General features: G+C 39.9%; 1 protein-coding gene across 2 annotated transcripts in view; it reads left to right on the top strand.

Annotated features, from left to right (window-relative positions):
- Positions 1-11,545, top strand: part of RAB3C (RAB3C, member RAS oncogene family) — a 158,033-nt gene extending 146,488 nt beyond the window's left edge. For both annotated transcript variants that reach the window (XM_080372965.1, XM_080372964.1), the window contains exon 5: positions 3,309-11,545. In XM_080372965.1, the coding sequence (XP_080229091.1) occupies positions 3,309-3,496 (188 nt within the window). In that variant the 3' untranslated portion in view covers positions 3,497-11,545. The remainder of the gene's footprint in view (positions 1-3,308) is intronic.
- Positions 11,546-15,034: the final 3,489 nt, after the last annotated feature.

The following is a 15,034-nucleotide window of genomic DNA, read 5'->3' on the forward strand; positions in this document are numbered from 1 at the left end:
GCACGCTGCTAGGAAAAAAGCCCCATATCTCTGAAACTGTTCCACAGACAGCGTTACTGTTAAACAAAACAAAACTCAAAAAAACCAAAACCTTCACTATAATTTATTGGGATCTTTTGCATAAGGTAGCACTCATGTAGGGAATTGAATCCCCTGTGTAGGACAATTAGTTGCTGTCCAGATGGCAACAGCACTGTTGCAAGGGTCTTTGCAATGGTGTCTTCAGCTGCATCAAATGAGACTCTGAACTCCTGTTCTGCTGAATTCTTGTAAACCAGCTGGTCCTATGTGCCCTCTACATACCATGATCCTGTGGCACTGATTACTTTAAACTGTGCACAAAGCATCTCTTGACTGTCTTAGCTGGCTTCAAAGGACCATTCTGTGTGACCATTTCTGCATATGCCAGAAGAGTATCCAAAGACCATCTGCAGCTGAATCCATACTACAGCAGCGACTGCCTGGGAGGAGCCCACCAGCATACCCTGTTCTCTACTTGGCATGTTTGCCAATGCATTTAAGAATATAAATAGTTCCTATCAGGTTGCCTGTGCACAACAGGGGCTGTGTATGCGATAATCTCCAGAACTGTACAAACAAATTCCCACCTGTACAGTTCCTTTAAAGAATGAAGCTCATACTTTGTTGTGGAGGCAGCTGGGAGTTCAGTCACTTTCTTACAGGTCAGTGCATTCTCTCATCTGTGCGGTATCTAGCTAGGGAGGTCGTGGATCACCCAGGCAATTAATGACTAAGTTGATGGGTTGTGTATACAGGCATAGCCTGATACCCAGCTACACCTGTACTGTAATGGCAATTTCCTTCTTTTATCAAAATCATCACTGAAATTCCACAGATTTCATCACAGTAGTAGTGTCTATTTTTTATTGTATTTGAATAAGCATGTTTGTGCTTGAACAGTCTGTAAGCCTCTATTTTATTTGGAGAATGGATGCTTCTCAGTTTTTCACAGTGTTCTTATGCAGAACATACTCACCGTGATGATGGGCCTGTTTTCTTGATCCTGTCCATGTTACAGTATTTCCTGATGTGGCTGTCCTTACTTCTTTGTGATTTTCCCTTTCACTTCCTGCTTTTCTCTGTCCAGATGTCTTAGCTACTTGTCATATCTGCCACTTCATGACCATCTCATGTGCCAGTTATTCTGCCTTCCTATTGGTAAAAACTACTCCCCTCATAAATGTCTTTAAGATTCGTCTTCTTCCTGTTGTCTTCTCCAAGGCTTTGTTGTGCTGTTTCTCAGGCATTCTCTCATTGTCCCTCAACCCTCCTGCCCTCTGGTCCTGCCTGTTCCTCTTTGGAATGGCTGCTTTCCTCCTGCACTCTGTGGAGTGGAAACTAGCAGACCACGATGCTGTGCTACAGCTGCAGCCGGGTTTCACCACAGAGCACTGAAAATGTGAAGGATCTTCCTTCCTTCAAGCAGTCCCCAAGGGATCTGAACAGTCTTCTCCTGTGTGGAGCTCTGAAAGAGGGCTGAAGCCACCAACAAGTGAGGCTACACTGGCTTTCCCCATTTTCCTTCTAGTTTAGAACAAAGGAGATGTGATTCAAACCTCCTTTCAGTATATAATTTCTGTAGACGGTCTTTCATTATGTACAGTTTTCCTGCTTTCCAGAGAAATGTGGAAAGGAAAAGTTTTCACAGCAACTGTGAAATGTAAATATGTTTCACTCATACCTGTGAGGTTATCTTTACACTTCTTGAAGACATTGATAGAAGTCGTATGACCAAAACCCTGTGCAATATTTATACCTTTTATTATCTAAACTACCTATGAACACTAAGTTTGACCAGTGCTTAGATCCTATGCATTTAAACAATTCAGCACTTTGTAACATTTCAGCACAAGGCACGTTAAAGTACATTAAAACCATGAAGAAAGTTCAGAACAGAGTTAAGTTTTTGCATTGGTTATTAGTACACGTTGGGATATCACACCAAACTAAACATAATTATCTGCTGTAATTCTAGGCTAGTATTCAAACATGCAACATCCACATGGTAAGCAGATAAAGGACTGAATGTGCAGATTACATCCTGTTTAGATGGCATATTGAATACATAGTACTCATGTGATCCAAGTAGTGGCATTTAAATTTCAAGTGGCCTTTCAAAGCAGAAGATTAGCCCATTCACTAGGAAAAAACCACAATAATATTAAAAAAAAAAAAAAAAAGTTGGGTTTTGCCATTCTGCCAAGAATTTCAAGTGATTGACATTTGATTACTGGGATTTTTCTCATAATTAATCATGGTGGTAGTTGCACATTTTATTCAGATTTAATCAGTAAGAATCAAAATAGTTTTGCAGAGGCTAAGCCACTTCTGTAAAATTACCAGTGAATTAGATGTTTTGTAAACTGGTTTAATATTGAACCCTTAGGTAGTGGAAAGACAGAGGCAGAAGAAAGTTTTCAGTTACCAGGCAACACTCAAATGAAGAATGTAGTAACTGTGGGAAAAGGTGTAGCATGGAGGAAAAGGCTTAGAAAAAAAAACAAATCTAAAAAAAAAAATGTTTTGCAAAAGAAGCAAAAACATGGGAAGACCCAGTCAGTCCTAGCAGAAGCCTGCTGGATTGCTTCCAGTGTCCCTTCTGGGTTAAGGATAGCTCTAATTTTTGCCTTTGGAGTAGTTGTTGGGAATGGACAGATAAAAAGTCCTTCTGTGTAAATTAATTAAGGAAGATTTCTTTCTTATGTGTATTTGTGTAATTATTTTTTTTATTAGTTTGGTTTGTGGGACTGGGAGTCCCTTTGGTCCCACAGATTCACCTCTAACTGAAGTAGACTGCAGAAATCTTCCCTTGTCTTGCTTGATTTTTTACCTGGTTATTTTCAAACACAATTGTCTCTTTTGGAGCCAGGTTAATGACACGATGGAAGTGACTGTTTACAGCTAAATAATGCTCAGAGTAACACAATAGTTAGAGAGGGAGCCGTAGATTATTCCTTCCCAATGGCTGGGTACATAGGGCATTTCTAAAATAATAATACTCTCAAATTCCTTTCAATCTTTAGATTAAACTGTTTTAAAGTAGAATTTGTCTAAGGGAATGTATCAAAAGTCTTGATTTTATCTGGCTTGATATAAAGCAAATAGCAGTAGTGTAATTACTCTGGTTGTGTTACAATTTCAACTGCTCTTCCAATATCACTCTTTTGTATGTGTGCTCTCACACATTTGCTTTCTGAGTGTCTCTTCACTCTTTCTGGCCCAAAAGATGTTTGTATATTTGTTGGAGATACTGGAATATGCATCAAACCTGTTGTTTATTTTCTTAGGATTTGAGTTTTTTGAAACAAGTGCCAAGGACAACATTAATGTCAAGCAGACGTTTGAGCGACTTGTGGATATCATCTGTGACAAAATGTCAGAAAGTCTGGAGACGGATCCCACCATTGCTGCCAGCAAGCAGAACACACGGCTAAAGGACACCCCTCCTCCACAGCAGCCCAACTGTGGCTGTTAATACAGCTATCGGCGACGGCAGCTCCAGCATGTTCTGTTGCCAACAGAGTATTTATGAATGGTCTATATGCCTTTATTTATACTGTCTTATTAATTCATTTGGGAGAAAAGCCTTTTATTTTACAGCTGGTCGAGTATGCATATGGAGATGGAGAGGTTATTAGTCTGAAAGGACGATCCATTTTTTAGCATCTGGCTTTTGCATGCAGGATGGCTATTAGTTTCTCTTTTCTTTTTTGCTGTTTTACATTACACTAACTTCAGCTGGTGCCATGTCCTCAGACCACATTTGCCTAGAATTGACGCTTGCTTCATCAGTTTCAAATTACATAGTTGAATCCTTAGGGTAATGGCCAAGGTGTTTTAGAATAACTTTCAGATGCCCCTTATATTTTCTCCTGATTGAAAATAAATTTCAAAGTATTCCTCTAGTAAGCCCATCCCTCATTCTGCCCAGATCATTTTTCTAATCCACTTCCTGGATCATATTGCCTTGGAAAATCTACACATTATGTTACGTATCCTGGCTGATTGGAAAATGTGGAAGTTAGAAGTTCGTTCCTGGACCCAAAGCAACCAAATTTCCCTGTGAGTTTCCAACTGGATAAGAGTATTCAGTGCAGACCATCAGAGATATTAGGTACTTCATCCTGTTTGGGTAGCTAGTGTGTTTACATTTCCATGGGAGTTGCACACCTATCTAATACTTTTCTGAAACTGAACTTAAATTTCTTATTCTATCATTAAGGAGATCCCAGTAGTACCTACCCCAGTAATGGAGGGTGGACTAGCTCGTTACATTTCTACCTGCATGAGATATTAAACACACAGGTCTATATTACTCCTGACAGAAGCAAATCCATTATGTTCACTTGTTCATAGCAAAAAACTCTCTTGTCATGTTGCTGTCAAACCTCCATAAGTTTTCAGGAACTTCACCTGTCATTCAGTCACTGAGACAACCATCAGAACACTGGCCTATTGCAGAAGTGGTGCCAGTGTCAGTGAACAGGAGTTTGGCCTCATTTTTTTGCTTTGATGAGAACATCTATTTGGAAAAGACAACCAGAATTTCACAGAACTTTTAAAAACTTTAGGAGTAATAAAATATTGTCATCATTTCTTGCGTTAGGCTGAATACATTCATAAGATCACCAAAAGGCTGTGTAGATAGCAGAATAAAGTACACAGTCTTTTTTAATAGTGTTAAAATTTTTTCCTATTTCACAGTTTTTGAAAGTATTCCTCTAGTAATTGTTTGCAGTTTCTTACATCTGTGCCCTGGAGTACTTCATATAACGGCTTTACATGCACCACAGTGACATTTTTTAACTAAGCAACATCATTGAATAGGTATTAACTGTTTTATTTTTACAATTAGACAGAATCTGGGACAAGGCTGACATTTCTTAAACTGTATGCAATGGGAAAAATTGGAAGACAAAGAAGGGAAGTAACACAAAGTACTGCCAACTGCTCACAACTGCAAAGAAATCCCTCTACACGCAACTTTTTTTGAAGGTCATTTATGTAACTCCTGAAACACACTAAGAGAAAATGGTCACTTTTTTGGTTTGGGGTTTTTTTTTTTTCTGATTAAATAATCTACATACACTTTGACATAGTAAAAATTACTTCCAAACAAGGCGTATTAGACGTGTACAATGGATATGCCACAGGGTGTTACATTGGCTGCCTAACTTAAATGAATCAATGTTCTTTCTTCAGTCTGGGGTTGTAAACCATGTCTGTCCTGTTAACTAGTTTACTTAAGCACTTATTTTCCTAGAAGACATGGAGACTGGACTGCGTTTGTTTACTTCCATGGAAAGAAAGCACTGTCCATTTTGGGGCTCATGAGCAGCCAAGTGGAAAAGTCATGTGCTCTCCCAACCATAACTCTGCCTCTCTCCGGAGATGCTGCTTTTCTCTCCCCTGTCTAAGGCAGCATGCTGATAACTGTGCTGAGAGACTTTCATTAATACGTCTTCACCTGATAGGTACCAGCTGCTTCAGAAAAAGAAGTTGTAAGAAGCTGAGGAAGCTTTGTTTGAGATGGTAGGAAGTTTTCCATCCTTTTCTTGTTATGTGCAGTTATTCCTGCAGTAGAAAAAGGATCAGGGAAGCCTTGAGACAGCACACAGCTTCAACCCTCAAGTCCTTTAGGAAAGGTTTTGTTTTGTGTTATTAGTCTGAGCCCTCTCAGGCAAGGCAAGGAGAGAGGAGGATGTAGTCACATCTTACATGAGCTTGGGCGTATCCTGGATCATGCAGCATGGCTAGAAGTGCAAGTATTCTTCCAGCTTTGCTCTGGGATGCTTGCTGCAAGATGGTCACCTCCTGTGCACAGTGTAACAAGGAGAAAAGATTCCAAGATGCCCCTTGCGACAGCCACACCTTGCCTGCACTCTATTGCAATGAATTGCAGACCCTCCTTGCCTCTTTATGACCATATAGACTCTAATCAGTGTTAGCAATACTTTATTAGCATATATCTTTTTAAACAAACTGAGTGATAGATAAATAGTTATTTACTTACATAGGATTAATTAATTGCTTTTCATTTTACATCAAAAGTCTGGGCAGAAGAGCAACAGCAAAAACAAAGAGGGAGAATCTCTCCTTTGTGTTTCTGAGGCCACTAACCTCCCAGGCCTCCAGCATGTCTGACCTTCTGCATGGGATGGGGAGGATGGGGAAAGCAGCTGCCTGAGTAAGGTTGCTCATCACACTGTCAGCTGTGTGTGAAAAGGCTCGTCTGAAGTACAGCAGCAGAACCAGTCAGTACTGAAAAACTCCTAGGACCTTTGTACTGACACTCAGATATTGTCACAGAGTTCAGAATTAGTCAGTTTAATTTTTAAGATGTTCACATCAAATCCTTGGAGGTTTTCAAGATCAGACTGGCTAAAGCCCTGGGCAGACTGCTCAGACCTCTTAGTTGAAACTGTTTTGAGCAGGAGGTTGAAAAAGATGACCTGTTGATATCTCATCAAACCCAAATTATCCTATCATCCCTTCCTCTGAAATTGAAAATGCGTAGAAGTACACCTTTTCTTAACAATCAGAGTTACCAACTGTTGGAAAGTAGGCTTTGATTTTCCATCACAGGTTGTCTTTTGAAGCCACAGCCTTCACAGTGATATTGAATTTTCTGCTGTAAAGTTTGGTCACATTTAGATCAGAGGCATCATGATCTCAGTACCTCTTTCAGCTGGAACCCGGCTATCGTAGAGAAATATGAGGGACAGAAAGGCTTTTGGAAAGCAGCTTACCATCCCTTCCCCAAACATTCTGAAAATGCAGCTTGAATTCTGAGGGAACTAGCAAGACTGGGATTTTCATTCTATTTAAAATTATGCTTTGGCCTTTTCATAGGGCAGGATATCCAAGGGCAGCCTGTGACAATCTAGTTCAGCTCATTCAACCTAGTTTGGCTCCTATTGACTTATGTGGTAAAACTGAAATTTTCTTAAATGCAAGTAGAGTTAGGCTGAACAATTTTGGAAATCCCATCCCAACCTGATCAAAGGCCAAAATTTAAACAATCAGTGGCTCATTCTTCACACATATCCAACAGTCACTGATTATAAATTGTTGAAGGAAACAAGCAGGATTTGGTTAGATCCCTGGTCTATCTGATACAGGACAGTTCTGTCAGGAGAAAGTACCAGACTGAACAGAGTTATATTTTAATGATGGAAGAGGGCTGGATCATTAAATTGAAACCTGGGGTAAGAGATCCAAAACTACTTTAAGCCTCATCACAATTCTTGGTGAAAAAGTACTCACACACTTTGCGCTAGTTTGTTGTCACTCCCAGCACAGAGATAGGACTGAATGTCATGGAGCATTTTTGGTCCAGCCACGGATAAACCCTTTAGCTGAGCCTTAGGCCACTTGGTGAGATACAGCAGCTGCCACACAGAGCACGTTAAGTTTCTGAGATTAGATGCCTTTGGGCAGAGGGTCCTGAGCTCCATAGTGCCAGCTGAACTAATACTACACAATCCATTTTCCAGGTTATGATCTAGACTAAAGCTTTTAGCAGCAGGCTAATCCTGTGCATGGGTAACACACCAGCTTCATCATGCTCTGGCAGCGTCTTGCTTGCTGCATGCTCAAACTAGTACTCAGAAAATGCCTTGGGAGCACACAAGAGCATGGGATGTGACTGGTTCCTGCGGTGCCTCCTGGTACTGACCTGATGAAAGCTAGCAAGCCCGGCTGGGTTGAACCTTCCGATGCGTGTTTTCAGTTCTAAGAGTTCATGTTCACAAGCGTTCTAACCTTATAACACAACTAACTTAATACTGTACCTTTTTGTAGTTGTTGTTGGTGGTGGTTTGTTTATTTAGACCTGTTTGTTTGGTGTTTAAAATACATATGAGTTAGCCTGATTTTCTGTCAAAAAATACTCTTTTGCTCTGAACAGCTGTGTATGTGACTGTTACTTGGAACTGTTTGTTCCTTTGTGCTTATACTTAATGTAATGCCTAGAGAAACTACCTGAGCAACTACATTGATGTGGCCTTTCCAGAGCACCACTCTGAAAGATTTTCTTCGCAGCCTGCTCAGCTCTGTATATTCAGCTGTACCACCTGCACCTTCTTTATTTAAGGAATGAATTGCTATGTCAGGGTGCACAAAATCTGCTGGAGTCTGATCCCAACTTTGAGAATGCTTGGAATTCATCATTTTTAGGACAAAAATAGTGGTACATTACTCTACGTCTGATGGTGATGCCTTCATTTCTTCAATAGCAGATGAATGATGATGCATTTGCATTCCAAAAGAAGCCCCCCTCCAAAATTCCACCCCTCCCCAGCTAACCTTTTCTGTATTTGTTTGTAAGAGGCAAGTTTTATTACTTGCATTTGTTAGGGCATCAAGTAAATTAATGTTCTGCTGATGAACAGATTCCTCCTTGGCCTGTGTCCTATAAACAGACACACAATGTGTGAGCCTAGTTCTTCTTTAGGATGTGAGACCATGAGTATGTAAATCCTCATAGATAAAGCCTCAGGGGGTGTAAAACAACATGTCTGCACTTATGCCAACAGGGGAGTGAGTTGCATTGATTTACATGATTTAATCCATACACTCTGGCTCCAGATTCTCCTTCGTTCATCATTTGTCAAGTCTCCCTTTACAGATGAAACTTGTTTCAATTATTTGAATGATTTCTACCAGTTTTCTTTATTAAGGGGTAAATGTAGTTTGCCTTTGCAATTTCAGCTCTCATTTTTCTTTTTTTCTTCTTCTTCTTCTTTTTTTTTTTTACTTTGTTTATCCTTGGATTTTCATGGAAGCAGAAATTCTAACTATACATAGCATATACATCTTTGACACTCATTCAGCTCCTGCTGTTACTTGTTCATGGTCAGTGCAGCCTTCCCCAAATGCCACAGTGAAATTTAGCCATAAATTCTCATTAGCACCAGAGATCAGCTTGGTGACATTTGCAGACCATAAGTTTATTACACATGGTTCCAACAGATGTAGATGGCTTATCATGTGTAGAATAAGGTACCTGGTATTTGATTTAGGGGGAAACAAAAGTCCTAATCTTCTGATAACTTCAGGGTCATGCATAAGATGCAGAAATGAAAGCTACAGATTCCTTACCACTTCTTGTGATAAATTTCCTCAAGTAATTCTGACATGTACCTGCAAGTAGTGTTAAATGAAATGTTTGTGCTGTAACTCCTGTTTAATATTTTGTCAGTAATGTCAGATGTGTCGTGGCTCAGTTGGAGTGTCAGAATATGTAACCTATATACTAGTGTTTGTGGAATTCAAATGTCTTAAATGTTGCATGAAAATATGTTATAAAAATAGATATGTTTTCTATTTTTGAATACCTCAAAACTGAGGGATAATGGGCCAATAAGTGCAATATTTAATTATTTACTCAGTGTATATAAACTTGTGTGAAAGGGAGAAGTGTCATGTATGTGTGATAAGCTGTTGATGATGCCTGCGTGGCTTAAGATTTCCAGTAGGTGTATGTGTCTTGTAGTAAAATTTATATAGTAAACACTTTACCAGTGTAGTGCAAGAACATTCTTAAGTCATTTAAACTATTTTTCATATATGAAACAATGGTAAAATATATTTGTATGTTTACTGCAAGTGCATGTCAATTTTACTTTTACAGTTGTGAGTGTCCTTTTTGAAAATTATCTTGTTAGACCAACACAAACGGGACAGTACTTTCAGTCAGAAGATACTTGCAACCATTTCTAAATTATCTGTGTGTATTTTTAAAGCATGTTCTCTAGAAGCATTAAAAGAACCTCCTAGAGATCAGCAGTTACATTATTTATTCTTAAAAATCAGTAACATGCTTTGTCTGCCCATACTGCAAAATATCATGTGAGCATGTTTTCATTAATCTGATAGTTAACTCATAATACTTAAATGAAATACTAAATAGGAGTACCCAGTACTTTTGCAGATGACATGCAAAACTTCAGTTGGTGCCCTGAGTTAACATTTTTTTGAATCGTCACTTCTGCAAATTTTCTTAACTTTTCTAGATCCTAAAAGTGGAAGATACATCCTTAAATATATTGATCCACTCAAGTGTTACATGGTCTTCACTGTTCAACAACTCTACCATTAGCAGTAAAGCTGAGCTATAAATGGAAACAAAATGTAGCCCAGAACTTAACCATGAAATTAAAAGGAGACCTCCACTAATTTCTTTTTCCTTTCCTGTTATCCTTGCATATTTCTAATAGTTCTCTAAGCATACAAGCGAGGTCATCATTATTCAGCTAAACCCTTGGGTACATTTGGGACCTTAAACCCTGAATCACTGATCTGCCATCATGGGTTCCCAGCTGTGCCCACAGACTCGGCAGAGAGAAGTTCACTCTGTTAATTCTTGCTGCATCTCTGGTTTCAAAGGAATGTGTCATCTGCCTTAGGAATTTGCTAAATAGGTCACTGATTCTGAGCCAAGGGGAGTAACTGGTTTTACTGAACAATATTCACAACAAATTATTTTCATTAGTACCACGTTAAAAGGTACATAAGTAGACTTCTAGTTTGATCCGATGCATTTTTGTGACAATGTACAAGGTTGAATTAGGTTTGGGGGTTATTTTAAATTAGCTTGATCAGGAAAAGAACAAAACTCTAAGACATACTGGAAACCAGTATCATGGTTTTCCTTTGCTATGTCATCAAATAGTTTCTCTGAGAAAGCTAAGTAGCCAGAATGCATTAAGTAGCACAGGGCGTCACTTGCAATTATGTGAGCAGCCCTTAAATTCTCCCTGTTTTTATACCTTCTGCCATGAAAACTTCTGCAAAATTATACATACCAGAGTGAAATGAAAATGTACGTTGAGAGAAATTTGGGTTTGCTTAATAAAAAAATGAAATTCTCAACACCTTTGTAGCTGAGCAGCTGACAAAATAAGTCATAATATGAGATGCCACTTAAATACAGAAATACAGGCTGCTACTGAACTGAGGGTGCTTTAGCTAAACTTTTTATTGCTAAGTGACCTGACTATTCAAGGACTGGCAGATAATTTTACCCAGCATTTTTATTATTCCTCATAAACATGTGATTACCTGTACAGGGATAAATGCTTACCTTGAAAATATGTAGCTGTTCTGGCTCCCTCAAGCTAACTTGCTTGTCTACTTGTTCTTGAAGAAAAGTTGAAGTACTTGCTTAGGATACATTTGTGAGGGGGTGAGATTCAATCTGTCCCTCCTCCCCCAACTTTTATTGCAATATAGTTACTGTGGTTCTAAAAAATATGTTAGTTTAAAATGCTGCTGGGTGATAAATTTTGTGAATCTTCTGCATACATCCATGGGAGCTCTTGTCTGAAAGTAAAGTACAAGTTTTATCCATGTGCAGAGTTTTAATTCTGTGTGGACGTAGAGACCATATGTATTCCATTGGATATTCTGTTTGTATGTGACTTCTGTATTCCAAGTGGATTTTGTTTGTTTAATTTTTTGTTGGAAGGTTGGTTTTTTTCTCCTTTTGCAATTATAATAAATATTCAAGAGACTATATTAATGAATATGTCAGCTGTGGTGACATGGTCTTAACTCCCTTCCTCCCTCTATTTATTTCATTTCACATATTAAAAACGGGAAAGGATTACTCCACTTTTGACAAAATAATGGACAACGATACCACATCTGCAATAACTAATTTCCTTAATATCCTCTCAGTAGCACTGGTGAGTTGCAGTTCTGTTTGAATACCACAGAAATCACTGGAGTCTTTGTCCTAGGAGTTGGCAGGAGAAAGACTAGGCATTCCCCTACTAAAAGCACACTGTTGTCTCAACCCACACACTGACCCTTTAAAATGGTGCAAAGTTTTTTATTTTTACATTTCACTGTATAAACTGCTAAATATCTGTGCCTTCTGGATGCTGTTATTACTCTGTCGTGTAATCTTAGCCCAAGTGAGCCATCTCAATTGTTGTGGGTGGTATTCCACACAAATTGTGATATATCACTGTCCAGGTGTTGCTTTTTTCTAGACATACACATGCCCCTGTGCTAATTTCAGCCCTTCTGTGACTCTTTAATTTATTTTCCCTTCACTTAAGTCCTAATCTTCAACCAATCTGTTGAACAGGTCGCATCCTGTGCTCCCCAGATCCTGCTCGCAGCAGTCCACCTACAAACTCCTTTAGCATGTTCACTCTCATCGTTCCACTGCGTTTCAATCATGTTCCATTTTTTCTAGTATATTACATCTTATCTACAGAGTAAACATTGTCTGATTAATGCCTAGTTCTCACTCAACACGGAGCGCTTCCTACCTTGCTTGGGATCCCATATCTCTAGGCAGGTTTCTGCTGAGGAATCTATCCATGCAGCTCATTGCCCTCACTCATAGAGCTTCTCTTTCTGGGACAGACTCTTGCCATTGACATACCTCTGAGCATGAAACTTCTTTATTCCTCCCAGCTACCAACAAAAGCAGTGTCTTCTCCACCTACTTTCTGCATGCCATTGCTCTGTGAGATTTGCCCTGATGTACTTGCTTTGCCTACTAGAGTGAGTGGAAGACCAGAGGATGAAGGACAAGAAGGGGAGGATAACAGGGCAAGGAACAGATGACTTCTGACAGGTACCTTGGGAATGAGAGGATTCTTAAATTGCTGTTATTTTTAGTATGTTGGGACTTTTACCATATAGAACTAGAGTAGAGAAAATCACAGACGGGTAGATGAGAACTGTGATGTACTAGTACAAAACCTGTCTCAACAGCAGGTGTTTCTTGCTCAAGAGTACCCGTTTTTATCTTCTTTCCAGTCAGAGAAGCCTGGAGACAGAGGAAGATAGTTCCTAACCACCAAAGAACAAGACGTCAGGAAAGATGCTGTAAAGGGGAGATATAAAGTGGCACAGAATAGATTCCCAGCTTTGAGTAAGAAAGGGCAAAAGGCAGAATGCCCCAGTGAAGAGAGAGTGGATGACTTAGCAATGTGATCCATCAAAATCAAGAAAGACAAACTTTGGGCTTACACCTGACAGAAGAGACTCTGCAAGTTAATGAGAAAACTGAGGCAGTTTAGTGCAAGGAGCGTTAGTTATTTTTTTGTTCAGATCTTTGCAGCTCTTGAGCTGTAAAGCAAAAATCTAAGGTTCCTTCAAAAATCTTACCAACTGCCTTGCTATATCTGTTTGTCTCAAGAACTAAACTGTAAGTCAGAAGATTTACAGTTTAACTGTCTGACATCAGGAAAATATATGCTTTAAGCCATGGTGAACTCATATTATCAGTGTCAGGCACAGGTGATGGGAAGCTAGTGTGAGGTCCCATCCTCAGTGACGTCCTAGCCAGGGGGTCTGCCTAGGGTCTGGTCCTCAAGAAGCTGAAGGTGCTGGAGGAGTTGCAGGATTAGGAGACAACCTGGCCAAGTGAATGGCCAAGCCTAAGGGTGGCTCAGGCAGCTCTGCAACCCACCACAGTGGGATGGAAAATGAGACCAGAGACTACTCCAACTGCAGAAAAAAGGTGTTGAAAGGCCAAAGATCTGAACCCCCTGTCATTCAGAAGATAAAAAACATCTTGGAGAATTAGAAACTCTAGTATTGCACTCTTCACTTCCCAACAGCTGAATGAGGGGAGGTTATCTGGGGCCTCCTCTGAGCAGGAACATGATCTCCTGAGGAGATACTGCGTTTTTCCTGATATCCAAACATGTGCGAAGGGCATGCCTTGGGCAGTCAAATTGTCACTTCTAATGGCACAGTGCATCTAGCCCAATACAACATGGCCAGGTGGAGACATAAGTACACTCATAGCAGGGCAGCCTTGCTCTGTGGCCTCTGTTGGGCTCTCTGAGGCCCCAGGAAGTACATGTGCATTTGTTCCAAACCAATGCCTGTAGTTAGAAAATAGATCTGTGAATAGCTGTAGAACGTCCAAGGATGCCACGCAGGACGTCTGTCTCTCACCAGCCTCTTGAAAGTTTTAAAGCTTAAATAAGGTTTTAGGAATATAACATCAGACAACCATTTTTTAAAACCGTGCCCTGCTTTTCTTTCAAGGTGGTGTACCCTATAAGCAAAGCTGGCCATGGCACATTTTCACTTTTACCATTATTTTTAATACTCAACAAAGCAGAAAAAAGCTTAGCCCCTGACCCAAATACTGCCAGATCCTTTGCAGGTCAGCAACACACGGCACGCAGCTTGTGCTACTCTGCATGCTGCCCTGCCAGCCTTAGCAGCGAGGTGGCTGTCAGCTCAGGCAACAGCTGGTGGATGTCTCAGGTGGAACTTGCCTTTGAGCCATCTCTTTTATTTCTGTTGGGAAACAACATCAGAAATTGTGTAGAAAATAAAGCCCATTTCAAATTGCAGTTTCTCTTTTCAGTAACTGAGAATAGGAGGAGGAGTTTTAGGATGCCTTCCCTGCATGAGGGTACATAACCATCCACATACCACCCGGCACTAAGGTTTCCCTGTATAACTAAAGCCAACATACAACAAATGTTACTCTGTGCCTATGCAGGATAAAACCATCTGCACTAGCATTATTGACAAGCTGGTTAAACAGCCTCCTTTCACCTTGCAGGGAATAGGGACCATCTACCAGGACAGAGGTACCTGGTGGCCATTTCAAGGCTACAGGAGGTCACTTGACCCAGGGCCCACACAGGATTTCAGACATAGCCTTTCATTTCATGATTCCTATGCTTTTGGTCAGTAGAATGGCTGCTATCAACTTTTATTATATGGGTGCTTTCCATACCATTGTATATTGGGACATAAGCACCTGGCCCTGGAATGAGAATTTTGGTCTGGAAATTGCCTAATTCCCCTTCTGCATGTGATTCCCAGTTTTCTTGCACTAATTACTTTCCTAAAATATAATAGTAGAGATCACTGAAATATTAGAGTGGGGATTTTTCCTATTGCATTAGCAGATAACATCTTCATTATAACATTTCAGAGGGAGCCAGAAAGACAACTTAGTAACCTGCTAAGCCTTCTCTCTTGCATTACCAGTCTTGGCTAAAGGTAATCCAATGCTTTC

The sequence above is a fragment of the Falco punctatus genome (assembly GCF_963210335.1).
Source record: "Falco punctatus genome assembly, chromosome: Z".
In the NCBI taxonomy this organism is placed as follows: domain Eukaryota; kingdom Metazoa; phylum Chordata; class Aves; order Falconiformes; family Falconidae; genus Falco; species Falco punctatus.